The sequence below is a fragment of the Uloborus diversus genome, chromosome 2, assembly GCF_026930045.1.
Source record: "Uloborus diversus isolate 005 chromosome 2, Udiv.v.3.1, whole genome shotgun sequence".
NCBI lineage: Eukaryota > Metazoa > Arthropoda > Arachnida > Araneae > Uloboridae > Uloborus > Uloborus diversus.
The window spans coordinates 37831544-37858670 of record NC_072732.1 but is presented as its reverse complement, the minus strand read 5'-3'; the positions used below and the strand labels follow the sequence as shown (position 1 = coordinate 37858670).

Here is a 27127-nt window from a genome sequence, read left to right as displayed (position 1 = left end):
TATAATTTTGTTCTTAAAATTGGACTAGAAAAAGAATCACATCGAATTTTCGAAAAATCGCTTCTAGGTGCACACCACCATGCTACAAACTAACTTTGTGCCAAATTTCATGAAAATCGGCCGAACGGTCTAGGCGCTATGCACGTCAAAGAGATCCAGACATCCTACAGATATCCAGACGTCCTCCGACCATCCAGACAGAGAGACTTTCAGTTTTATTATTAGTAAAGAAGAAGATTACAAACCTTACTTAACATAATTTAGTGTTAAAATTTGGTTTGGGGCTGTTTGAACGCTGGGTTCTAGTAGCCCCTTTTTAAGGCAACCAGTGCACTTTTACTAACTTATGTGTTAATTATATAGCTATAAACTTAAAACACTGTTATTTTATTAAGGAATAGAATGTAAACGTTGCCATCGATGATATCAGATGTTTCCATGAACTTACATGTGAAAGTTAGCAGACACAAAAAACAACTGTTTAAACAACTTGCAATCATAACCTCAATCAGAAAAAGGTGGGAATAGCAGAAACTTTGTTTCATGCTCTAGCCTCTACCTCGTACTGCTACCTGTCATGGAGAAAGTTTTATAAGTCTTATAGATTGAGTGTTATTGGACCAAGACGGACTTCAAACATTTTTTTCTCATGGGTTCAAGTAGCCCCTGGAGGCTCAAGTAGCCTCAGTTTACGGTACCTCATACAATTTGAACTATATTTTTAAATTGTAGTTTCTACTTTTAAGAATGTTTTGTGCAACATCAAACTTTTCCATCAGTATACTGTACTTTTTTTTTTTTGCCTTGAACAACAGTTGTTAAGTCGTTCACGTGCTGTAATTCTCTGCACCAGATTATTAGGGAATCTCCGATTATGGTTTTTTATTATTTCTTCATGGTAATTTAAACATCGCTACATCGTTCCTCCCTATTACTGCCGAAATGAATGCTATGAAACCAGTCATTAGTGTAAGAGAGAAGACATATTTTATCAACGGGTATTTTTATATCATATTAAGCTAGTTAATGCCGACTTGTGACAATTTCCATTATGTGAAAAGTGCCGTTACTAATTTCGTACGTCGTAATGACTAAGTGGAGTAACATTAATGGCTTTTCCCCGTAATATCATTAATTGCCTTTGGTGAATTATCTTCAGTTTGTAACATATTCGAAATGTTATAAAAATGTAGGACAATAATAATTACTTTTTTTATTGTATTTGTTTACTGAATTTATGTTCGAGCATTTGAATATTTTTTGCGTTTTGGAGCCCATAAAAGGATAATGTTTTACCTTTTCAAATAAAAAGAATGGAGAAATCTAACAAATATTTTCCTCCCTCCCTTTTCGTAGTAGCGAATTATACAGAAAATGTCTTTGAAAACTTATTTTAAACTGGTTTTTAACTGTTCATGTGTCATTTAACTTTATAATCGTTGAATTAAAAAAACAATGGTGCTGGCTTCTGCCTGTCTAATAAAGCTTAATTTATGCTGAAATTCGATTACTACATTTGGGAGGCAAAGAGAAAAAAAGAGGAAGAGGAAAATGTTAATATACCCCTCCCCTTCTCAGGGAGGACAATTATTTGTTAAATTCAATAATAGGCACACAGTCGGTTTACTTCAAATGACTTAGCAGAGTATAATATCTTATTATTTGCGACTAATAAAAAAAAAAAAAAAATAGACGCTATGTTTAAAGTAAATCATACACAATATTTAATTATCCGCAATTTTGTTTTTGAAGGTAGGCAACACTAGACCAAGCTCACTTGTCATGTCCCCCCCCCCCCCCCCAGTAGAATATTTTTGGAGTTATTTTTTTAGAATATTCTGAGATTCCCCCACCCTCCCCCCAAGGTTTATATTGCAATAAGAAGCAAAAGGATAGAAGTGGACATTTTCAAGTTTTTAGTAAAACGCGTTAAAGTTCTTGTCCTAGGTAGGCTTTCATTGAAAAGTATTTCTAAATCATGCTGTATAGCAGCAACTACCAGGGCTACTAGTACTGTCTCTTGCGCCTACCATTTGTACTGGCTGTCTCAAAAATTTTAATTTTGGCACTTCGATATCCCTTTGCTTCTCACTGCCTCATATGTTACCAAGACCGAAATTGGAGAATGTCGACTTTCACCGGTGATTAACCAGAAACATTCGGTTTTCGCCGATGCATTTGTTGTGTGAATGTTGATATTCACCGGCTAATATCAACATTTACCAGATTTCGGACTTCCGCGCTAACATATATAATGAGTAATAAGTGCAATATTTGCTCACCTTTACATATTAGGATTGTAAGCAGTTCTTAATTTATAACGGGAGGGGGGGGGGGGGGTGGAAATGCGGGAGCCCTCAGCACTCGTGAGCTCCCATGCAAATTAAGCGATGATTCTATGTAAATGATTGTAAAAACGCTACTAATTAACTCTTTCATTACATTTTCAAAAACTTATTTTTAGCTAATAAAAAACATAAAAATTTTTTTTTTTTTAAATAGTGGTCTACTAAAGTTTTTTGAAAATTTTACTGGTTCTTGGTCTATAAACGGTTGAGAAACGTTGCCGTAGACCATTTTCATGTGGATAAATTGGCCCAAGAAAACAAATCCGACAAAATCACGAGTTTCTCTTCCATCCCTATTTCCTCTACCATTTTCCGATTTTCAATAGGACTCGATAGATGGGTCAGGATTTTTCTGAAATATCCTGACTTGAACACTGCCTGGGGTTATTTCACCTTTATTTTTGCCCCTTCAACTATAGCTCTTCAGTGTTACGAAATGTTTCTAAGTATCTCCACAACTATAGGTATTCAACTTTTTTTTTTTTTCATTTCGATTTGGTTGGGTACCCAGCTTCTTGATTCGAAAGCAGCCCCGCAGCTATCGGTGCGATTTAGTCACAAGTAGGCCTTTCTCGAGCATCCACGAGGACACTCGAGAGGAGGGTTTGTTATTTTTAAGGGGCGGGAGAGGCAACGGATCAATGAAGTGGTGTGTTTTGAATGCTGCTGTGGGCTTTCGATTTATATTCTAGAATAAGAGCTCTGCAAAGCTTTCAACTCGTACTTGGTTAATCAGCTAATGGAAGAAAGACTAAGTTTATAACATGCCACGTGACCTTTCGGAGTAGAATGCTAAATTATGAATATTCGAATGTTACGTTATTTTAATGGGGCAGTCATGTAGTTGAAAGAAGCAACAGGTTGATGTTTACTATTTTTGCGTAATGTTCTGTAGGCATCGGTTGTCCTAAAAACAGTAGTTAGTAGCATATGGAAAAGTAAGAACCTTTATCGAGCGGTGAGTTGAAAATAATAAGATGTGTTTATCGACTTTGGAAAACAAGTTACACAGTTTTTACTCGTATTAATCCAATCTACACAGGTAAACTGTGTGTGCTTTTACAAATGCAAAAATGCAGTTGAGCACACCGATTATTCGAAATTCCAATCAATGGAGCCGTCCAATTTTCCGACACGTATTTCCACACACATATTAAAGAAGCGGTGTTTGACAGAAGGGAGCATATCCTTTGAAAGAAACCAACTTAATATGGTAGACCCAGTTCAAACCCAATTGTAAAAAATTTCTCAAAAATTTTTATTAATTCTTTAACAATGAGTCTAGATAGTGCCTTCACTACTCCCTTGTAAAATTCCTAGAAAACACCGATGCTGCAATGTATATGCATGTAAGTACCGTTATAACCAACACTGCCCTTCCCTCTCCAGAAAACAATTCTGACTCCGTTAGTGCAAGGATGATTTTTATGGAAGAAGAAAAAATTCTAAAAATATTTTCTGGAGACAACGGTGAACAGATAATTTTGCCTTATGCATCTTTTCTATACCTAAAGAACAAAGAGAAAAAAATCATGGCTTTAGTTTCTGCGACACCTCTATCATAGCCATTGCTAAAACTCGAAAGCAGCAGCTAACAAACAATTTTATCGTAATAGCGAAAGCAAGACGGCGAGAACTCTCCCTTTTTCTCACAGTACATACTAGCGGCACGGAATAATGGAAGTTAAAGCAAAAGAAAAGGGGGGTATCAAGAAACAACTGCAGATATATATGTATCTTTCCTGGCTTTGCACTTCTTTTTTCTTTTATGTTGCTCTCACCCCATTGAAAAGTTCGCTCACGAGGATTCTCTATCTAATTTGAAGCGACGCATGCAGCTCCAGTTGGATGTGTGGTTTTTTTAGGCGAAAAGTAAGTTTGAGGGATCCGTCAGTGGGTATCGATATTTTTCTCACATCATCACTTTTTTATATATTTTCTTCTTTATTTATTATTTGCTTTTAGGTAGCTTCGCTCCCCCTCATCAAAGGATGCCGCCGAAATCGGGGACCGCCCACCAAGATATTGAGCGTTGTTTGAAGGAAGGTTGATCAATGGCTTTAATGGAGGGTATATTTGTTTTGCTCGGGTTGAGTTGTCATTTTCATTCGGCTAACTTCCTCATTTTCTTGGGAAAAGTTGTGTAGGCGTGTTCTGTTTTGCTTTTTTTCCCCCGCCAACCCGTCTCGAGACCATAAGATTTGTTTGCACGTACCCCCCCCCCCTGTCTTTTTTTTTTTTTTTTTTTTAATTTTCTGTACTCCCGAAAGCTATTAATCGATTCTTTTTTTCGCTCTGCTCCAAGTGCCAGAATGGCTATCGCGGAAGTCATTGTCCCGCATTATTGTTTCCACACAGGAATTTATCCAGACAGCTATTTGTTCTTTCGGGGATTCTTTTTCTTTTCAAATCTGTTCCCCAAATTCTTAGCCAACAGTTAATTACAGGAAGAAAAAAGCAACGCCGAACTTGTAGACTAGGTGTGTCTGTATATTCATGGTATATTTTCGCCGAAGCTTCCTTCTGGTGTGCTTTTTGTGAAGTTCCTACTGGAAACAGCGATTTTAAAGCTACACAGCAAAAAGAATACGCCGGATGCAGTTTTTCTAATGAAATGCTATGAATGCAAAAGTTTATGCGACAGCATTTTGTGATGAATATGGATTAAAAAAAAAAATAAAGATAATTGTAGCTATTACAATAGAGCCTCTGCGTATTTCGCTTTCAAGAACCTCCTCCAGCTCTGCGGGCACTCTGCTATCAAATTGAGAAATTTGGATTCAATATATTATTACTTTTTTTTTTCAAACCTGTTTTAATTATTGCATATGAAGCAAGATAATCTGAAATCCGCTTATTATCTGTGCCGTTATCAAAACGTTGACGTTTTAAAGAATTTTAGATAGTTGTTCGGATTAAAAGCTGGGAGTAATTAAATTTATTGCTATGCCGTTACACTGGCGATAATTAAAATTGGAAAATTAATTTTTGTGAAAAAATCATTTTGTCTTGAGTTTCCAATTTCTTTTACCTTTTTTTTTTCATTGAGAAGTGTATGTAATTTTATAACAATTTAGATATACATTTGTAGTTCAATTATGTACGAATGATGTAGTTTATTAAAACTTAATTACTTTTTACATTTTTTTGTGTATGAACTCTACAAAAAATACTTTAGATTTGACAAATGCTCAACTAATGGATTCATATATTGCCGTTTTTGTTTGCTCTGTGTTAGGAATTCTTTTTATGTTTCCTTCCATCTACTTATTTCTTTTGTCCTGCAGCGTTTAGAAAATTAGAGAACTGACTTGACGCAAAAGAGTTGATAAACCAAAATTTTCAAATAAAAAAAAATCATGCCAGCTCCCAAAATCTACTCGTACGATCTAGCAATCAAATGAGTTGTGCAAAACGGAACTTCGAAGTGCCACTAGCGTTTAGAGAACGAGAAAGCCCGGGGGGGGGGGGGGGGGGGGGGGGCATGGCGCTCCACAGTGGTATTTAAATTTTTCCGAGGGATGTTTTAAGGCGTCTGTTTTGCTTTGTGTGTGGGGGGGGGGGGGCTTAGTATTTTTAAGAGTGCCATCAATCTCGGGAAGGGGTTGGGGCCAGGGGTGCTGAGAAAGCTGTCCGGATTTGAAACTGTTGAACAAGAATGATAATTCAAAATTTTTATAGAACTTGATAGCTATTTCATTCTTCTCTTTGATAAATCTGACAGAATTGTCTTTCTTGGAACATTGCAACTTTCACCGCTACATTCTCCGTATAATTTAAACTTTTGTATCTAATGCTCCTGCGTCATCTAAGTTTTGAAGGTATGTGATTAGGAAAGGCAAAAGAGGGACGTTTGGATTCAAAATACTGATATTGGTATTTAATCGCTACCATCTTGTCTCGAATAAAATCACTCTATATGTGACTAACCCCTGGAATATCCTGCAAATAACATTTTCATCCGAACCCCCCACCATTTCAAGTGTTTCTTATTCGATCCATCCTGTGCCACCTGGAGTCCCTGTAACTAATGGAAACACCATTCCTCTCTGCCCCCCGTGTGCAGCCCAAGAATCTTATAAAATCCTCGCGGGTGAGGGGGATTCTCTTCCACATTTTGTTTTTGTTAGATTCTTTTGTTGAGTAACCTTTTTGCTCTTTGCGAAGATTTCTTGTGTTCTTAAAACTCATGATTACACCGTTTTTACTATGTATCGGATAAGAAGATTTTTGTATCGCGTGACTTATGAATATCTGGAAACAAACTTCTTGAATCCATTTTAAATCACTTCAAAAAACGATGTATCAATAAACTTTGCTTTTTTTTAAAGTATGATAAATATTTAAATATTGAAAATTGTGCAAATACAATAATTTAAGACAGCGCCCTCTTGATATAGAAACAACACCTACAAAGCATTGGAGTTTTTCTTGAAGAATATATTAAGACACGGCTTCTCAAACTGGGTGCCGAAGTGTCCGTGGTATCCATGTACATGTTAGGTGGATGTACCAAATAAGGCCATGCAGATCAAAGAAATCATCCCCCCAATTTTTTGATAGAGCATGGTAAAAATTCGCTATATCACAACTTGATCGTCATTAAAATGCCTGACTGATGATCAAGCCTTTTCAACAAGCAGTTCTTAATTACCAGGCAACAGTGTAGCAATTTATTGCAGAAGAGAGATGTCAAAACTATCTGCTCTTATTTTACGGTAGGTTTTGTTACTACGTAGCTCATTGTAGTTTACTGGTATGAAATGAGTTTTTCGAAAAGCCTAATTTATGCAGTTGACGAATTCAGAAAAGAAAATGTCGTTGTGTAACGTCATTTTTACTTCCTTTTACGAAGTAAAGGAAGTATTGTATTCACGAAAAAATTTTTACCCAAAAAATAGGCCTTAATTTCCATTTTGCTCACCCTCGAATATATGTTGAGTTTTTTTTTCAACCCGACCACACGTGTATATATGACTAAGAACGTATAGACACTCGAAATATCCATTTTGACGATCCTCGAATTAATTACAACGAGTTTTCTCGTGACGTCTGTATGTACGTATGTATCTCGCATAACTCAAAAACGGAATGTCCTAAAAAGTCGAAATTTGGTACGTAGACTCCTAGTGGGTCTAGTTGTGCACCTCCCCTTTTGGTTGCATTCGGATGTTCCTAAGGGGGGTCTTTCACACCTTTTTGTGGGGAAATCATTGTTAATATCCATGCAAACTCAAGTGGTTTTATAATTTGGCAAACACTTGTTGACGTATCGCCAAGTTTTTCGCCAACTTGGCGACAAAAAATTTGGTTCTTTTTGAAAATTGGTTTTAATTTGGTCACTATTGGCGATGTTTAGAGAGTTAACCATTGAATCACATTAAAATGTTCAATATTAGGAAAATTAATTTGTGTAAAACGTTTTTTTTTTTTTTTTTTTTGCTTCAGTTCGCAGCAAACGTGGGGCAAAGATATTTAAAGTGTTTCTTTGCTTACTCCAAGGCACTACTATTAACATTAAATTGGCGTAAAAGGAAGTCATATATATGATGCGCACGTCAGCTTGTTTTTCTATGATGAACCTAGAAAAGTAGAGGGTAGCCCAATAAGCAGGTCCGTCATTTCAAGATTTTCCTTGGGGAGGAGCTAAGGGTTTGTGTTCAATTCATTTTATACGGAAAAAACAACAAAATACGTACAAAAACGCCAAATTTCGTTGACGAAAAAACATACAATAACATATTATCAATTGCCACGAATGTGACAATTCATTGATCTTTCTCCTTTCCATTGAAGTAAACATGGAATTTTTGCTAATGTGTGAAGTTATATGTGGTTGTGAATACTTTTTATATTGATATTAAAGGATTTTTTAATCCTTTAACTTGATAGTACCTCCATTTTGGCGTTTTTTAATCTTCAACTCTACGTGAAATAATCCTTGCTCAGAGTTATCGTTATGTTGGACCCATGTTTCTAATAAGACCCAATCAATCGCCGTGCTTTGTTAAAACTGCTGAAAAACACAATTGAAACTAAAATTTTCATTGGTTTTGTTAATTTTTTCTGATGAGTATGCTAAAATCTGGTGCCGATTCAGTAACAATTGAGCGAAATATGATATTTGGTTATGAACCTTAGGGTGGCCTGATTTTGCGCACTTACCTCATATAATAGAGATTAACTAAGGTGCAGCGAGAAAATTTTAGTTGGTCAAAGGGTGCCGTGAGTCGAAAAAGTAAAAAAAAAAACTGTATTAAGAGAAGTACTTTTATCACACTTTTATTGAATTAAACTTTCCAGTTATTTCAAAATAATAATAATAATTTGATGAGTATTCAATGTTTGAAATAATCACTAAAATAAAAAATCAAAATCAATAAAATAATGAATCAAAATCACTAAAATAATGACCCCACAAAAATAAATGGAAAAAAATAATTAAAGTAAGTAAGTTGACCGCTTGCTGTGCACTACTTTAGAGGTCAGCTTAAATAAGTGGTTAACTTATAGAACTTGATTAATATAATGTAGGACTAATTCTGTACCTGAAAGAAAATCGGTTAACTTAGACAGGTGGTCAAGTTTACAGGTTTTACTGTAATACATAACTAGTTATCAGCAATAATTCCTGTTTTGTTTATAACAAAATTTTCGGACAAATTTCACCTTTTGTACTTTTTTCTCATGTTTGAAATTGTATAAAAAATTAAGGAGGCAACAAAATTTATATAATTCTGTACTGTCAAAAACAATTTTTAAAATAGAATAAAATAATAACTCGTGAATTTTTTAAATGGGTCAAATGGTGTGGATCGGTACAGCGAACAGACAGACCTTCACACACACACGAACGAAGTGTTTTGTATACATATATTGTATCATCGGCAACCATGTGACCCGCGGAGATCACCGAGTCATTCATTTCACAATTTTTGATGACCCACTTCAGTTCTTAAAGTATATTTTTAAAACAATTGTACAGCATAGTTACGAAACGAACATCTAAACTGAGGAATAATTTAAAAAAAAAAAAAAAGAAAGAAAGAAAATAACAAGATTTTCGTTTAATTAAGTTGATGTAATGAACACATATTTTTATTCAAAATAAAAATTTTGTAATTTAATTCCACTGATATGAAAATATTGATAATAGAAACTGGAAAGTACCTTTGACCCGAAACTGCCCTTTATAATGCACATACACACGTTCACTCAAGTCAGACTCGAAAGTCAGAAATCTTTCAATTAAATTTTGCGCAGACTAATTCAAGTTTTTCTTTACATAGGCGCCTATATGGTTAAGAGGGCTCAAGCCCCCCCCCCCCCCCCGTTATAAATTAGAACTTTCCTAACTTTTAGTACTTTTTTCTTTGCAAAAATGAAAAAAACATTTCTTCTCCAGCCATTAATGAATAAGTTATTAAAAATGTCAAATTTTAATAATTAATCTGTACTGAAATCGGTTTCTATGGGGAAAATATCCTGCTAAACCATGGGGATAATATTTGAGCGCCCCCCCCCCCTTAAAATTTTGCGTATGGTCGCCCATGTGCAAATAGAAATCTGAGCAATATTTGAGCCCTATTGTTAGTTATTTTTAATTTATATTATGTGCTTTTGGTTTCAAACTTTTATCATTCAGTGCGCATTCAACGATTTGAACCACGTAACGTTGTTTTCTTATTCCCGATTTTTAAAAAATATATATGTACATTTTATTTTCTATTCCGTCTTTGGTAATTTTGGTTAGTCACTCTTTTTCGGCTTCCCTCCGCAATAATTGTCATTGTCATATTAAACAGACGCGCAGTTGCTCCTTTGAGGAATAAGCCTGTGACTTGCCCCTAGATGTCGCTTTCACCCCACAACAATGGCGACGAGCATTTGATGCTTTTTTTGTTCTCTCGAAATAATGAAAGTTAGAACTTCCAATTATTTAACCCACACAGTGAAATATGCTTTGTGTTTTTATAAAGTGGTGCCATGCAAAGTTTGTGCACTTATTTATTATTCGTGATCGCATGACGAAGCATTCGTATTTCAAAAATGTCAGCTGCGTTAGTTTTGCTTCCCAGCATAGCTCACCGCTCCAGTGCTGGGGGAAAAGTGAGTTTACAGCAGCGGCGATTACTTGCTTTAATTTAATTTTTTTTTTCTTTTGATGCCAGAAAGTTGATGTTTTGGTAATTTACAACACTATTAATCATTCGATAAAATCTAGGTCAAGTGTCTTTGCTAGTGGTTTTGCAATAAGTTTTTTGATACTGCCTAAAATACTACTCTCACTTTGGGGGAAAATTATAAAAATATTTGTATTTGTTTGAACAGATGTCAGTTTCGAAAATGTAATTATTCTTTTTGTAAAGATAGCTCAAAATAATAAAATTGGTTCTAACTCAATCAATTGAATTCATGTGTACTAATGTTTAACTCATGTCATATTGTGCTTTTGTTAGAGAAAAATCTAAAATTTGTTGTTTATATGAATAGATAGTTATTCAAAAGAGAAGTATTTAATTCCCCCTATCTGATGTTTCGCTGTAAAAAAATAAATAAATAAATTTATTTAAAAAAAAAGCTATTTTCTGTGTGAATGCTTATATTACTTGATTTTTAACAAGTAACTTTTTCTTTCTTTTTTTTTTTAAACATACCAGTTTTTCTTTTATACTTAAAATATTTGTATACGATCTTAATATCAAGAAACCATGTTTTATTCCTGAAAATTGTTTCTTGGCAAATTCAAACTTCATTTTGAAATTAAAAATGTTTCTTACATTATTTTTGTAAAATTGGCAAGTAGTTATCAATGAATTTGATAGCTTTACTCTCTTGATTGCATTAAATGAATTAGTCTCTTTTCAATTGAATAAAGTATCTAATTATGAAGATATAATGAATACTGTATGTATAAGGAGATAAGGAGAAAATATTATATTTAATTATACTATCACCAGTCGCAATTGAAGTGTCAAAAAGAACTGTAAAATATAGGAAACTGACCTATGTCATTTAATATTTGTTTTTAAGAATTTCCATTGACATGTCGTCGCTTCATGTGTGTTATTCTTGGGATTAGATGTTTTAGTGTTTGCTCTGAGGCGACAATGTGTTCAATGGCGCCCATATGGGGGCAAAGGGGGGGGTCTCAAGCCCCCTAGAAATAAGTACTTCCTTGCTTTTAGTGCTTTTTTTCTTTGCAAAATGTATAAAAATTTCTTTTCCAGCCATTAATGAATAAGATATTAAAAATGTTAAACTTAAATATCTCTAATCTGTACTGAAATCGGTTTCCATGGGGAAAATATTCTGCTAAACCACGGGGGAAATTTTTGAGGCTCCCTTAAAATTTTGCATATGGGGCCCTTGGATGTGTTTGATTCAATTTGTTTTCTTAAAGGTAAATTGTAGTGATTTTTTATTTTATCAATGTGCTAGCTATAATTGCAAAGTTCATAAATAATGTATGTTTCATGCGAGTTCTTTTCCTTTTGTAGGTCAATCGGGTGCCAATGGTTCCACCGAACCATGCTTCCTCATCACTTTCCCTCATGATGTACAATGCGGAGGCTTTCCAGCCACCACCAGCACACATGGGAATCCCCCCAGTTCACATAGATCCCAAGACAGGTAATTTATTGCCTTTTTTACTGCAATAGGAGGTCTTTTTGTTGTTGGCTCTAATACCAATGAATGAATGGTTACCTTGGTTTAACCCTTTAATGTCACATGTTTCTATTCAGCATATTAAACAATTTACTATTTAGTGTTCTAAAATACTACCAAATTATAGAATTTAAAAAAAGAAATACTAAGCACTTTTCATAATGCACTCAAAAGGATAAAATAACTTTTCTCGATCAGAAAGGACAGTTTCAGCATTCCTGTAGTTTCAATGATTCCAAGAAAATGACGCCACAAACGAAGAAAAATGCGGCTCAAGTCATGTAGAGAATTTCTTATTATCTAGCTTTCAATCATAAATTTGAGTGTTGAAACATGCATATTTTTTCATACATGAAAGTTTGGTTTGAAATGGCTTGAGCAGCACTTTTCTTCGTTTGTGGTGTCATTTTCTTAGAATCATTGAAACTACAGGAATACTGAAACTGTCCTTTCTGACAGAGAAAAGTTATTTTATCCTTTTGAGTGCATTATGAAAAGTGCTTAGTATTTTTCAAAAAATTCTGTTATTTTATTCTTTTTAGTGTAAATGTATTTCAGAAGTAAAATAATGTTACCATCATGAAACTTCACCCTAAGTTTTCATATAAATGCCAATACTAAAAGAAAATGAATCCTTCATATGTGTCTAAAACTTTAAACAATTGGGCCTAAAAATTTATCCTTGTTCCTCTCTAAGATATATTTGTGTGCTAAATTATTAGAACCATTTATGTATGAAAAGGTTTTCCAAACTATTTTATGCTTCACAGCATACAAGTTACTCGCAATAAAGATCTTAATTTGTCTCTTTCCTTAGCCCTGTTATCGAATATGGGCATAGATGAGGATAAAAATCCTAATAAAGCAATGATATTGAATACATTTCATGCTTGCTTCAGAGAAACCTTGATTCAAAATTTTCATTATGTTTGCTATTAACATTGCTGTTGCAAGGCAACAAAATTTGTAACAATGGGTTTATATTTAAACACTAAATGAGGAAATTACATGAAATTTGCATCCTAACCAAAATAATAATTTTAACTTAGAATTTTAATTTTTCAGCGTTAAGTTGTACCTTAGGATTAAGCAAATCATTTAGTGAAATCCCGAAGTCTGTAAGTGATCTAGATGTTGAGATAAAAGCAAAATCAGGCCTCAGATTACTCTGTGACAATCAAGCCAAGTAGAATAAAAGTGCTTAAAAAGGCTCTGTTGTTGCTAATAGCCAGTAAGATACACATTGAAGATGGGCGATTCCACCATAACATATGTGAGATTGCACTATTTTTCCTTTTCAAATTCTTTTTCATTAGCTCAGCATCAAAAAATTAAGCATTGTGGTTAATATCATCTTATTTTATATACTTTTATAAAACGAAGTACATACACAATTTATTTATTCTCAGTTTCTAATAATTATTTATTATTTTTGTAAAGCTTGTAATGTGTGTAACAAGCAAAGTCCTAAACTGTTACACCAGGGCCCAATACAGGCTGATTTTACTACCGTTTTTCGGTACCTTCACAAAAATCTTATTTTAAAATCGCTACTTTCACAAAAATCAAGTTATAAAATCAGCAGCTTCACAAAGCTAACTTTGAAAATCGTCACATTCTAGAAACAATATTAAAAAATCGAAAATTTTACAAAAATCTGTATTTTAAAGTAGAAAACTTGTTTTTCTGTTTAAAACACAGTTTACTCATAAAATGAAATGCTAAGCTGATTTATATGAACAAACGCTTTGGTAACAACTTTTTCATAGTATTAAACTCATTTTTAGCTGTTTTTCTCCAAATTGCATTTACGCAACGCAGCATCATTTTTGGGGGATGATAATTTCCTGAATTGTACACAGTACAAAGCCTATTGAGCTGATATACAATGGTAATTTCTCTACCTCTTAGCCCTCCCCCCCCCCCCCCCAAGAAAAAAAAAGTTAGAAATAATAGTAAACGACATTTGAACCTTTCTAACTACCATTTAAATTGCTCCAATTTTCTTAACGAAAAGTAGAATGTGCCTTTGAAAGATCCCAAATACAATGCTAATAAAAAAAAACTGTCCCAAAAATAGATTATTGATACAGTACTTTCACAAAAATAGGTAGTGAGAAAAAAATCCTGGATTTGCCCCTGTACTCACACAGCAAATTTTATAAAATTGATAATTAATATACTAATAATTGTATAAAATTTATGCATGCACTATTTTTTCATTAAAACTTAGAATAATAAAATTCTGCATATAAATGTTTTTTTTTTTAAGTGCGTAAAATAAGATCATATGACCCAGTATGATTTTTTAATGCTGAACTAAAGAGAAAGAACTTTGAAAAGAAAAAAGCAAAAATGTCACACCTCTTACACTGGAATCGCCGAGATGCTATGAAATTATTATTTTGTAGCATTTACTGCACGTATTTTTGTACATTTAGAATTCCAACTTGTTATTGTATTAGCAATTAAATTTTACAAAATGTTGTGTCATATTATCTTTAAAATATGTAGTTTCTAAATAATTCATGCTTAAATTTTTATTATTAGGTATACCTAGAGCTCCTGTCTATCCAATTCCTACTCCTGGCCAGTATCCTCATCCTGTTTTCTCACCAGATTTTACACAACAGTTCCAATGGTAACTATCCAAAACTTCAACATGACTCTATATAAAAAGTAAACATTTTTCTTTGTGGAAACAAACTGCCACAATTTTATGCTAAGCGAATTGCAAGACAATAGGAGTAATAATTGTAATAAAACATTGTATGCATGTGTTTTAGAACTATGTAGATCACTTGTGGTTTTCAAGGCAAAAAAGTTTTGAACTTTTTATAACATACACTATTTTTTTTAAATTTAACTAGTATCTTTTTATTTGTAAACTTTCTGTGTGCTTTCTTTCTTTTTTTTTCTACTGCTATTTTTTTCCCGTTTCAAATATTCAGTTTTTGGTTGATTAAACTGAAATTTAGCTTAATATTTCTCTCCCCCCCCCTTCCCAATCTGAGTAGTTATGAATCTGTAAGAAATGGAAAATAAAAAATTAAAAGCAATTATTATGCAATAATAAATCAGTATAAAAGATGAAAGAAAAGGCTACTGTGCTTCACTGCAAAATTTTAGCCTTTTGATATCAAGCAATCGATGATCGTAAACGAGACATGAATGGCTCAATTTTACAAAAATATTGCAGTTCACTTTATCAGCAAAATGTAAAAGTGAGCTTTTATTTTCATTTAATTTGGTTTAGCATTTTTATCTTGTCATTATCGTTTTGTTATTTTGGCTGGAATGATTGTTTTCCCCTTCATTTTCTTTCCATAAAACTAATAATTAATTGCTCCTAATTAAGAAAGAAAAAAAACGTATAATTGTATATTGACCATTCATTTGCCAAAGTGGTGATCAGAAAACATGATATAAATTTAAACATGGAGATGAAATAAAGGATCATTCAATGCATTCAAAATTGTGATATTGTTAATCATGGTCATGATAAGCAGATGAAGACTATTAGACTACATTAGTCAACGGTTAGAATCTTGAAGTAAAGTGAAATTATATTAAGTGAATACATACGCATGTGATGCAGGAAATTTATAAGATAGCATGGAATAAATTGTGAATCCTTTTATTTTACAGGCATCCTGGTGGGATGTATCCTATGGCTCCTGGTTTTCGACCTCCACCTTACCCTGGAACGATACCAATGTCCACTGCCAATTTGCCCAGCAAGTTTTCACCTCCAACTCTCATACCTCCTCATCCTGGTATACCCACCAGTATGAGTCATCATCCATTATTAGGTCCTGGGCCAAAGATCGAAATGCCTGATTCACATGATAGTCGGTAAGTGCCCATAATCTACGTAAAGTTGCTGAGGAGTTGGTTGCGTTAACTAAATCAGGGCTGTTCAATTGCAAAGAGCCCACGGGCCAGAATTCCAGTCACTGATTGCCTGGCGGGCCACAGGTTGGAACAATTACCTATTATACAATAACAATTAGTTGAATTATTAATTATAAAACAATGAAACAGAAGGATAATAAAACAATTTGCTTACATTTTAATGGGAAAACTGAGGACGATCGATCCGCCTTCTTTACAAGGGCAAGAATGTCAACTTCGATGTTTGTCGATAAAGAAATATGCTGAATAAGAAGTTGGCAGGCCACCAGTTTGACAGCCCTGAACTAAATGGTGCTAATTTTATGCGAATTAATCTTATTTTATCCCCTGAATTTTACTACCCGAATACCTTAGACTTCATATCATGGTGTTTCACATTTATCAAATACAGAGCTCAACTGTATTATGATACTTTTTGGCTAAATTGTTTAAATATTTTTTCTCAAAACATTTTATCTTATGTTCCCATTTCTTGAACAAAGCAATATGAATTTTAAACTCCATTGAATGTAGTGGCATGACATAAAGGAATTCTCTTTGCAAACTCATGATACTTATCAATTTTTTTTTCACCTCTCACGTTTGTTATGTATCTTGTGTTAATACGAAAAATGTTTTGGATACTTCAAAGCTCGATTTTCACTTTATTTCTAAACTTTTGTAGATGAGCCTGGTATAAAAATACAGTAACTCCCGATTATCAGTGATCAGATTATCCGCAGGTCCTTTCACATTTTTTTTTTTTTTTTGAAACTTGTGATTGTGTTGTTGTTTTCTTTTAGATTTTACATATATTTTTATATTCAATGTAGGTAGATGTAATGTAGCAATGTTTTTATTTATAATTTGAATGAATATGTGAGTGTGATTAATATTTTTTATCTATTGCATACACTAAGTATCGTTTTTTAACTATTATTCGTATTATCCGCGGTTTCGCTTATCCGCGGTTACCGTGCCACCCTATTCTGCGGATAATCGGAGTTTACTGTATATGCTTTTGAAACTACATTAGTTGAATCTTTCTGTGAACAATCTTTTCAATAACTTCCAAGTTGTTTAAAAACTGAATTTCAAACCAAGTTGTTAAAGCAGATAATTTTAAATTTAGAGTTAAATTCACACGCAGTAAAAGAAAAACAGAAACACTTCGTTGTAGTATTTACTTAATTTTCAGTTTCTCTTGTTGTTTGCCTGCAAACATTCCAACTTCCTCCTTTTGAAGGAACTCTTAAACCTTAGATATTATTTTTTAAATTGTTTTTTGCGCTTGGTAGTTTTGCTTTGTTGTCTTTAAAGCTATGGGATTCAGATGGAGAGAATCAGAAGTGTATTGCTAAAAGAACAGAATATGTTCTTTAGCATCCATCCCCCCCCAGTGGCGTAGCTAGACCCGACTTTCGGGGGGGGTTACTTCTTATATATATATATATATATATATATATATATATATATATATATATATATATATATATATATATATATATATTGTATAATCGCTTGGAATTTTTCCCTTTTCTTCTTTTTTTTCTTTCTCTTCTCTCTTCTTTTTCTCTTTTTTTTTTGAGACTAACTTTTCGGGGGGGGGGGTTTTGTCCCCAAAACCCCCCCCCCCTTAGCTACGCCCCTGCCCCCCCCCCCCCCGAAGAAATCTAACAAAATCATGCCTGCATATTTTTGTGTTAAATCTTAAATATTTTGATTGCAACAATTGCATACACAGTCACCTGTGCAATTTCAATTTCAGGCAAATTCCCAACATTCACCATAGTCAACACCAAAGCAGCAATAGTTCGAGCATCAGTCACCCCGCTCAATCACACAACTCCAACAACCTGGACGACAGTGGTTCAGGGTCCCGCTCCCGCAGTGAGATGAAGAAGAAGTCCCACATCAAAAAGCCTCTGAACGCATTCATGCTCTACATGAAAGAGATGCGATCTCAAGTGGTGGCGGAATGTACGCTAAAAGAAAGTGCAGCTATCAATCAAATACTTGGCCGAAAAGTAAGTGTTTTCTTCTGAGTGCATTGCATGTTCAGTTTTATTGGCAGTACACCAGGGCAAAATTTCTCAGCTTTTGTACTTTTTTTCCAGTGAATTTCGTTCTACGTGTTAGAAGGAATAGTATTCTTACACATTAGACTTGTTTAATAATGAACATAAGTTCTGAAGAATAGTTTGGTTCCTGCATTTTATTTTGTTTGAATTAAAACCCTGCACTTCTTGGTTTTATTGGTTTAATAATTTTTGGATTTAAAAAGAAAAAAGTTTTTGCATTGCATTTGATAGGATATTTATACAATAATTGAAAATCTTCTGTGATTAGTCTACAATAGGCTCTTAACTATCTAGCCTAGTGTAGCGGAAGGTTGAACCGGGTAACAAAAAGGCTGATAAAATGGAGTCCCACTTACTTTTCTACCTCCTCTCCCATTTAATTAAAGACACAGTTTAAGGTAAATGAATAATGCAAAACACTAACCATGCAAATGAGAAAAGTTATGACTTTAAAGACTCAAAATGTAGTTCTTACTTTGGAACGAAGTCCTTGATGGATCAGGTCTTGTTTTTGTTTTCTAGTATTTTATCGCACTTACACAAACAGTCTGAAAAGAATTTTTTCTCACTATTTTTGTTGTTTATTCGTCCCAGTTTGTATAGAGATTTTTCTTCCTGCAAGTTTTGGAGATGACTGTTTCCAAAATTCCTCCTTTTTTATTATGCCAGATAGAGAGCAGAATAGTCAGAGTCGGATCGCCATCAGCCTTTCAAATTACTTAATCTTTGATATTGATATAGGTTTTGTTTTTACATTACCTTTCTTTTTACCCTTACTTTTACATATGGTGTGGCAAGTAAAAGAAATGCCAATGGCATCTCTTTAAATGACGTGAAAATATAATGTAGGGCTTCTTATGAGACATGGAATCCTATTTCTATAAAGAAATGGAACTTTATTACCTTGTGCAAAAAGGAAAGAAAAAGTTATTGAAAATCATTTTTTTAATATAAAAATGTATCTTGTGACCCTGAAACAGGCGTGTGTTGTAATTTTGCAATTTTGGCTTTTGCTAGTGTTGCATTTTATCTTTTAACCAAGATTGTCTTGAAAATAAACTTCTTGATGCATAAAAACGTAACTTTTCTAATTTTTTCTTGCCTTTGAAATGAAAACAACAAATTGAATCTTCTGAGCTAAAATAACAGACAATAATGAGATTAATCTTGATCGTGGGTCTCCAACCTTGTTTGCTCAAGGGAAGCATTGTAAATTTTTGGAGGCAAGGCAGGCCAACAATCCAACATTATTTCAGTTCAGATGGTTTAGTTATTTTTAGTCAAATGAGAGGTAGAGAACAGGTTAGCGACTATTCTCCAAAATTGTTTTGTAATTGAAGTCCCAAAAATGCAATTCTAAACTACCTTTAGTGACTTTAGGGAGGAAAGTGAAAGTTTAGACTCTCCTCTAGGGAGAGGCATTTGCCCCTTCCTGCCCCCCCTCTTACTACGATTATGCTTTGTAGTGATTTTTGACATTTTCTTGACCTAGTTGCCTTCTAAAATGCTTTTAAAAAGAAATATATTATTAAATAAAAAATATATATATTTCTAGTTTGTAAGCTCCCCTCAGGCCTGGTAAAATCTGCTCGCAGGTCGTAGGTTGGAGAGTTCTGATCTAGATCAAATATGTAGGGCTTTTATTATTATTGATTTGTATTAAGATGTGCAAGCATTTGTCGTACGCAGGGTTAATTTAGATCAGAATATGCAGGGTTTTTAATTTATATTAGAATGTGAAACTGTTTGTTATGTACAAAGTAAATTTTTAAGTAATGAATGAATTCAAACTGTTAAATTAATTGGATAACTTTTCTTTAAATGTTTACGTCAATCAATATTTATTTTGAATCGGATAACACTGAAATTGTAATTCAGCAGAAACGAGTAATTCAATGTTAAAGAGTGTTGGACCTTTTAAATTCCCAGTCAAAACATATTTAATGAAAAACATTCAAATTTTTCGTTTTACAGTTATGCTAAACTATTAAAGAATGAAAATTTTTCAGTTGCTGTTGAATTTAAAATTTCAGTGTTACTTTATTCAATATACAATGTTAATCGAGACTTCCTTTAAAATTTAAAAAATGTTGTTGCTCAGTGGTGCATTTATTTATGCAATAAAAAAAATTTGTGCATCATTTTGAAAACTTACCATAAAGTTAGTGAACAAAAGATGTTATGTGAAATACACCGCCAGCTCAGTCAATTCCAGCCGAGGATTGCAGTTTCGTGCTTATTAGCACTCATCAGCCCGGCATAGGAGTGAATGAGCTGGAGGTGGAAAACCTCTTAAGAAAGCCTAGAGTGCCAAACACACTGGTAGCTAATACAAAATTAGCACTGACCAGACGAGTGACCGAAACAATGGCTCGGTTCAACTCGAATATTGAAGGCAAGGCAGGTATATTCAGTAAGTTACCGCCCTATTGCCAGGGCTAAGGCAGAAATACGATCGTATTTCTGCCTTAGCCCTGGCAATAGGGCGGTAACTTACTGAATAAAAGATGTTATATCTATATTTGCTCGTGGTTTTGTATGATGAAAAAGTACTTATTTTAATATTGTTTTAATTGACATTTTGTCCCCCCACAGTGGCATAATTTAACGAGGGAAGAACAATCAAAGTACTACGAAATGGCAAGGAAAGAACGGCAGTTGCACATGCAGCTCTATCCTGGTTGGTCAGCTCGTGATAATTACGCTATCAATCAAAGGAAGAAAAAACGGAAGAGAGACAAATCACAAGATGGAGGTAATTCAGTCTTATCAGCATTGAAATTTCTTGTTGACATGTGTCGTTATTCTTCATGGCTAAATTAATTTTGATTTCCTATTTTTGTGTAGAGTTACCGTAATTCACATGAGCCAAATCTGGCCCTAGGTACTCAGTGTTATCTTTTATTGAGCAATCACAATTGCTTATTGTTCTCATTTGACTGTTTTGAATTCCTATGATTTCATTTTCCCCCCGCCTCACGATACTGCTACTCTAGCGAAAACCGTCTCCAGGTTGCATCACTTACTTGCCTACTTACACAGACACCTACACATACACACAACTACCCACACATACACATACCCCCCACCTCACACACACTCGTGATTGCGAAAAACATAATTTAAATTCAGGATGTCAAAGTTCAAATTAAATATTTTTTTTTTCATTTATTTTAATTTCTGTAACTGTTTGCCTCATTCCCTTTTTCTTTTCTTTTTTTTCTTTTTTATGCAGTAGCTATGTTCAGCCTAAACTGTCTAAAAATTGTTGAAGAGCAAAACCACTAATAAGTCAGGTTGTGCTTTCTGTTTTTACATAACAGATTTTTTGCTGTTTAACTTCTTCTTCTTCATCAGCACAACAGCCTGGTGCAGGCCAAGGCTTTCTCCGTCTGCTTCCTTCAGGCGGTACGACACGTTGCCAGGTTTCTCCACCTGTTCACTCCCAAAATTTTTAGGTCCTTCTCAACACTATCCAGCCACCTTGTTGCTGGTCTTCCCCCTTCTCCTTGTACCCTCAATCTTCGAAAAAGTTAGCTTTTTAACCGGGTCCAGATCTGCACGCCTAAATACGTGCCCCAGCTGTTTAACTAGAAACTTAAAATATATATATATATATTTTTGCTGTAGATGTTTTTTTGAATCTCATATTTAAATTTTTATTTTTATCTCTTTTCATATTTAGATCACATTTAGACCTCATTTACGGTTGCACTTGAAAACCTGTACAGGGCGAATTGTGTGAGCTAGTGATTACATAAAAGTAGCTAATATACCATCAGATAATGCAAACAATGGTGGTCAAAATTTATTTTTGTTTTGGCCTCCTATTATAATTCACCTAGTTTTATGAAATTTCACAAGGAAACCCATTCTTCCGCAACAGCATAAGAAGTTAAAAGATGTTCCAGTGGCTTTGAGATTCTAGTTTTGTCACTATTCTGATTTTTAAAAAAGGAGCAACATTTTGCCCTTATTTTAAACAAAAAGCTTAATTTGGATTTTTTTGTAAATTTGAGTTTCAAATTATGTTTTCACTGACAGACTCCATTTTTTTTCTCATTACCACTCCATGTGCAGACCTGATTGTGTCATGAGTATAATCATATATAGTAATGCTGCCCATCTTACAAAAAATTAGTTATTTCTTTCAATTTTAAGAAATGTAATCTTGGAAAATAACCAAAAGATTCTGAATTTTATTTGCATTTAAACCATACTGCCAGAGGCATAGCAAGGTTCCCATTAGCAGAATATTTTTCAGCAGTCTGCGACACAAATTAATATTCAAAAAATAGTTTGTAGTCTAACCTGACGTTAGATTAGTTATAAAACCTGAATCAGTAGCTAGAAATTGTTAAAATTAAGGTGCTATTACAAGTACATGCTAATTGATTGCAAACTGATAAAAATGTAAAATGAAATATTGGATATAAATAATGAAAATAAATCTTAATTTTAGTCTACATATTGTAATAATGCTATAAGGAAATAAAGTGATTTGAGGATGCATTTACTATTTAAAAGTCGAGTGGCGCCGACTCCATGGGGCCTGAGGTAAATTTCTCTACACTGTGTAAATATTTCTTGCGGAACTGTAAAATCCTGAAATTTGTATTTATGTTTTTTTTATTAGAAGCACAGGTAGATTTAGCAGTAAATTGCCACCCCTAAGCCAGGACAAAGGCAGAACTACACGCAATATACCAGACAGCCCGGTTATCACATCCAGAGACTGCAGTTTCGTTCTTATTAGAACTCATCAGTCTGGATTATTGAATAACCGAGCTGGAGGCAGATGTGATCTCATTGAAGCAAAGAGTGCCGACAAACTGATAGATTAAGTAAATTTATCTCATGTTTGTGTGAAAATTTTTTCTATTGGTGGTGTTATTATTATCAACCTGTTAATTATAGCAAAATGCTCAAATTGAAGATTGATCTGTGACATTAAGGGAAGCTTTCTGTATGCTAGAATTTGCTTTTGGTGAAATGAAAAGCAACCCAAAAGTAATTCCCTACTTGTAATGTTTTGTGATTTGACCTGTTCTGAATTAGTTAATATTGCAAGTAATTTTTATATACTTTTGGGCTTATTTGTTATTGTTGAAATAGTTCAGTGCAGATTACTTGTACATGAAAGTATTTAATTTAATTTAAATGTAACAAAAAATGCAATAAGTTTTTAAATTAATTTGCTTTTTGTTTTGCAGATGGCAATAACCCAAAGAAATGTCGAGCAAGGTTTGGCTTAGATCAACAGAGCAGTTGGTGCAAACCCTGCAGGTATGTTTCTCAAGTTTCTTTTGCTAACATTGTAAATTTTAGAAATTGTCATGCATTTTTTTGGGCTCAAGTTTTCAAATCATGTTTATGTATGGTTTTTGTAAAAATGTTTGTTGAAGGAAATTATTGAGTATTGAGAAAGAACTGCTTCACAAAGTTATAATTGCTATCACTTTTTTTTTTTTTTTGCTGTACTTGATGTATAATTGTTCTGAAACGTTTTCCTAATCGATTAACTTTTGTGTCAGCTTTATCACATTTTGAAAAATCATCAATCTTGCCTTAGTTTTTCATTTTTAAGAAATGGGTTTAGCTAAGAGTTTTCGGAAGCTCTCCCGGAATTTTCTCGAAATTAAAGCCCTGAAAATCAAATTTAAAACGATCTTTAATAATGTTGACGATAGTGGGGAAAGGTAGAGGGGCGCTCCACTTAAATTTTCGAACTTATAGCTTTAAAAACGCAGTTTCGATAGATCTTGATAATGTTAGTGGAAGGTAATTTCGGTGCCAATCCCCCGGCAATATTTCGAAATTGATATTACAGAAATGCAATTTTAGAATTGTGTTTGATTGGGTTAAGGAGTTATTATTTGCCTAGGTTTTGACACAGAAAACATTTCAAAACTAAAAAAATCTCAGCAGCTAAAGGCTAGATACATTACATAGGTCACTGAAAATACGTAGGTCTGACGAATTTTAAACGAGATCAAAAAATAATTTTGAAAACTAAAATGCGAAATCACATTTCTTATTCCAAATCTCATCAAAATAAATGATTTTTGAAAATTATCTCAGTTTGTATTTGTACTGGATTTCAGCCAGCATCTTCTTCAAAAACTCCTAGTACGGGGGATAGGACGACCCTCAAGCCTTCTTCTGTCTTTTCTTGCCATTATTTACAATAAATAACTCAAAGTATGATGAAAGCATCCCTACAGAGAAAAAAATGGAGCTCCAAGCCACTAAAAACCATGAAAAATAGGTGGCCCATTGTTGTATCCCAACATTCCCATTTTCGATAAATGTTGAGAGCTTGTGAAAACTGTGAAACATTTTAAGTTAACAAGCGGCTTAATTCATAACTGACAAATTAGTAAAGCAAATCTGAATTTAGCAGATCTTGGAAAACAGTACAAATTGTCTGCCCAAAGGAGACTTTTGGCTCTTCCATGAGTGAGTTGAATCATGCACTAAGAACGACTAAGTTATCTAATACATACAAAATCTATTGCAATCTCTAAAACGTCTTTAGCTGCCTAAAAATGGTTACACTACCTGGTGATTTTTTTTTTTTTTTGGAGCTTGTAAGTTCGAAAAAGAGGCCACTAGAGAGCAAAACCATCGCCATGGCAACTGTGGCCCATTGTTGCTTCCTATAATACTATTACATTTTAATATAATGTAGGGTTAGTACAAAATAATGTCAAGATTTTAAATGTTTATATTTTCAAGACTGTTGCACACATATTAAAATAATTGGTACATGAAATTGAAGACATATACCAAGCTTTTTTTTTTTTTTTTCAGTTACAAATGTTAAATGTGGGAGGTTTTTGCTGTGCAACAAATATCTAATCTGTAACTCAGTTCTTTTCAAATGTCGTATGACTTCTTTTTGTGGGGGTACAGCGTTTATCAGCTACCAGATGCCAAAAACACTACAAGACTTTCAAGAATGCATTTGTGCAGCATTACTAATCACTAAGAATGATACTAGGAAATGTGTTTAAATCCAGTCATTCAATCATGTTCTGTGTATTGTAACTAATGTTAAACTTGTCTACTTCTCTGAAGAACATTTTCATCATGCAATTCTTTAAATAATAAAAAAGTGCCTATTTTTTTTTGGAAACATTCTAAATTTTATATTGAGCATTGTACCGTTTCCACCTCTTGTGTAAAGACGACAAGAGAATGCATTGTCTTTTAGAGACGTTTAATCAACATATCAATATTTACAGCTATATTACAAATTACAGATTATTTAATGTTACAAAGATATTTTGAACTGCGTGAGCCACTCCGCGACTCACCAGCATCTTTGCTCTACGAGTGTCTCCCCATTTGACCTATTTACTTTCTCTTATATACGGGGATTCGTTTGGCGGGGAATGCACCCCTGTTTACAACAGTCAGACGATGTTGACAAAATGCGTTAAGATCTTTTCCTCCTGCTGTCTGTGGTTTTCAACCGCGTTGACAAGATGGCTGAAAAATGTTCCCTATAGTGTCACAGACATCATATCACACCAAACGGAGAAAGTTTATGTGCACAACAAATGTCCAGCTTCGGATAGAATTCAGCTATTCTGAAGATCTAATTTCGAACATTTCTCAGAAAAGGGGAGCAAGAACCGTATTTACGTGTGGTCTTATACTTATCCAGCTCCCATACTGGTGACAGATATAAAACACCCGCGTAACATGTTTTTCTCACGATGAGTGTGGTCTGGAAAAGAATTTCTAGACCGACCCTACACATTGAATCAAAATAGCGAACAAGTGGAGGAATCGCATCGGTATAGCATGAAAAATTTGTCGTGAAAATTTAAACCTGGCAGACTTTCAGAAAAACGCTCTTTATTTTTCTTTTTTTTGAATTTTTATCTTTGCAATTTCATCTCTTTGTGCAAATGAGTTGGTTTTCAAATTCGTCTTCTCAAAAAATATCAAATTTATCCTTCCCAGGCGAAAGAAGAAATGCATCCGCTACATCAGCGGTTCAGACAACACGGGCGAGAGCGAAGACAACATCGGCAGCGTGGACAGCGTCGGGAGCCTGGAAGCTCCGACTCCGGACTCCAGGTACAGCGTCGATGCCGGCCACCTCAGCGATCGGGACTCCGGCAACGGAGACGTGGACGACGAACTCGAAGTCTCTTCGGAATTCAGCCTCTCGAGCCCCCCAGTTCCTAGGCCCTCGGACAATGTGCAATCGATGCTCGAGAACGGCAGGCCGCCCGTGAGCAGCCCCCCGTCTCTGCAGAGCCATCACCCCCTAAATGTGCAACATTTGTCCAGGCCACACCAAAGCCCAGACGTGGACTTGAACCACGTGCAACTGCCCACCCCCCCTTCCACGGACTCTTCCATGACGAATGCTCCGCCCCTGCTGGCCGTTACATAGCGTCTATTGTGATCAATCGTTTCGGAGCGAAAGGCGTGGACTCCTGTCCCGGTAGCAGACGCTCGAGGAAGTCTGCACACTGTTTATGCATTGAAAGATTCCTCAGGGTGGCGACAGATCAGGGAGATCAGGGAAAAGTCAGGGAACTTTATAAATCAGGGAAATATCAGGGAATTTTGAAAAAATAACAAAAAATCAGGGAAAATTGATTTTATGAAGAATTTTTTTTTTTTTTTTTGCTTTACAAAACTTAAAAAGTACTTTAATTTCCTACGCATTTTCCGCCAATTATCTGTTAAAAAAAAGGAAAAATAATGAGATGCGATTATACATTGCTGCATATTTGTGCATCTTTTTTCCTCAACGTCTAAGTATTGAATCTTATTTATTCCCCACAGGATGAACTTCCTAAGATTGCTTCTGTGTCTGTTAGGTTGTTTATTTTACTTCATACTACTTTGTAGGTTTTTTTCCCCAAAAAAATCGACTTGATATGTTTTTTTTAAATCTATTTTATTAAAAATGTAGCATCTTTTTAAAATATATCTTTAGTTCAACAAATTTACACAACTTAAAACGTTTAAAATGCTGCAATTTATACAAACATACAATGGATTTCAGGTAGAGCAAAGAAAGAAAACCTTTATCATTGGTAACGTAAATCAGGGAAATTTGGTGAACTTAATCAGGGAAAAGTCAGGGAACTTTTTTTCGCAGTTCCT

At 34.2% G+C, this 27127-nt stretch overlaps 1 protein-coding gene across 1 annotated transcript; it reads left to right on the top strand.

Annotated features, from left to right (window-relative positions):
- The first annotated feature begins 11854 nt into the window (after window positions 1-11854).
- On the top strand, window positions 11855-26405 carry LOC129235227 (protein pangolin, isoforms A/H/I/S-like). The gene is made up of 7 exons (XM_054868933.1): window positions 11855-11981; window positions 14568-14658; window positions 15666-15872; window positions 17680-17938; window positions 20588-20747; window positions 23206-23278; window positions 25967-26405. The coding sequence occupies exons 1-7, from the start codon at window positions 11864-11866 to the stop codon at window positions 26403-26405; spliced, it is 1347 nt and encodes a 448-aa protein (XP_054724908.1). The 5' UTR covers window positions 11855-11863.
- Window positions 26406-27127: the final 722 nt, after the last annotated feature.

Excerpts from the sequence above, each read along its gene's own strand:
- LOC129235227 (XM_054868933.1), top strand. The coding sequence starts at position 11,864 with ATGGTTCCACCGAACCATGCTTCCTCATCACTTTCCCTCATGATGTAC. Across the intron at positions 11,982-14,567 it reads TCACATAGATCCCAAGACAG|GTATACCTAGAGCTCCTGTC; the intron begins GTAATTTATTGC and ends TTTTATTATTAG. Across the intron at positions 14,659-15,665 it reads TTTACACAACAGTTCCAATG|GCATCCTGGTGGGATGTATC; the intron begins GTAACTATCCAA and ends TTTATTTTACAG.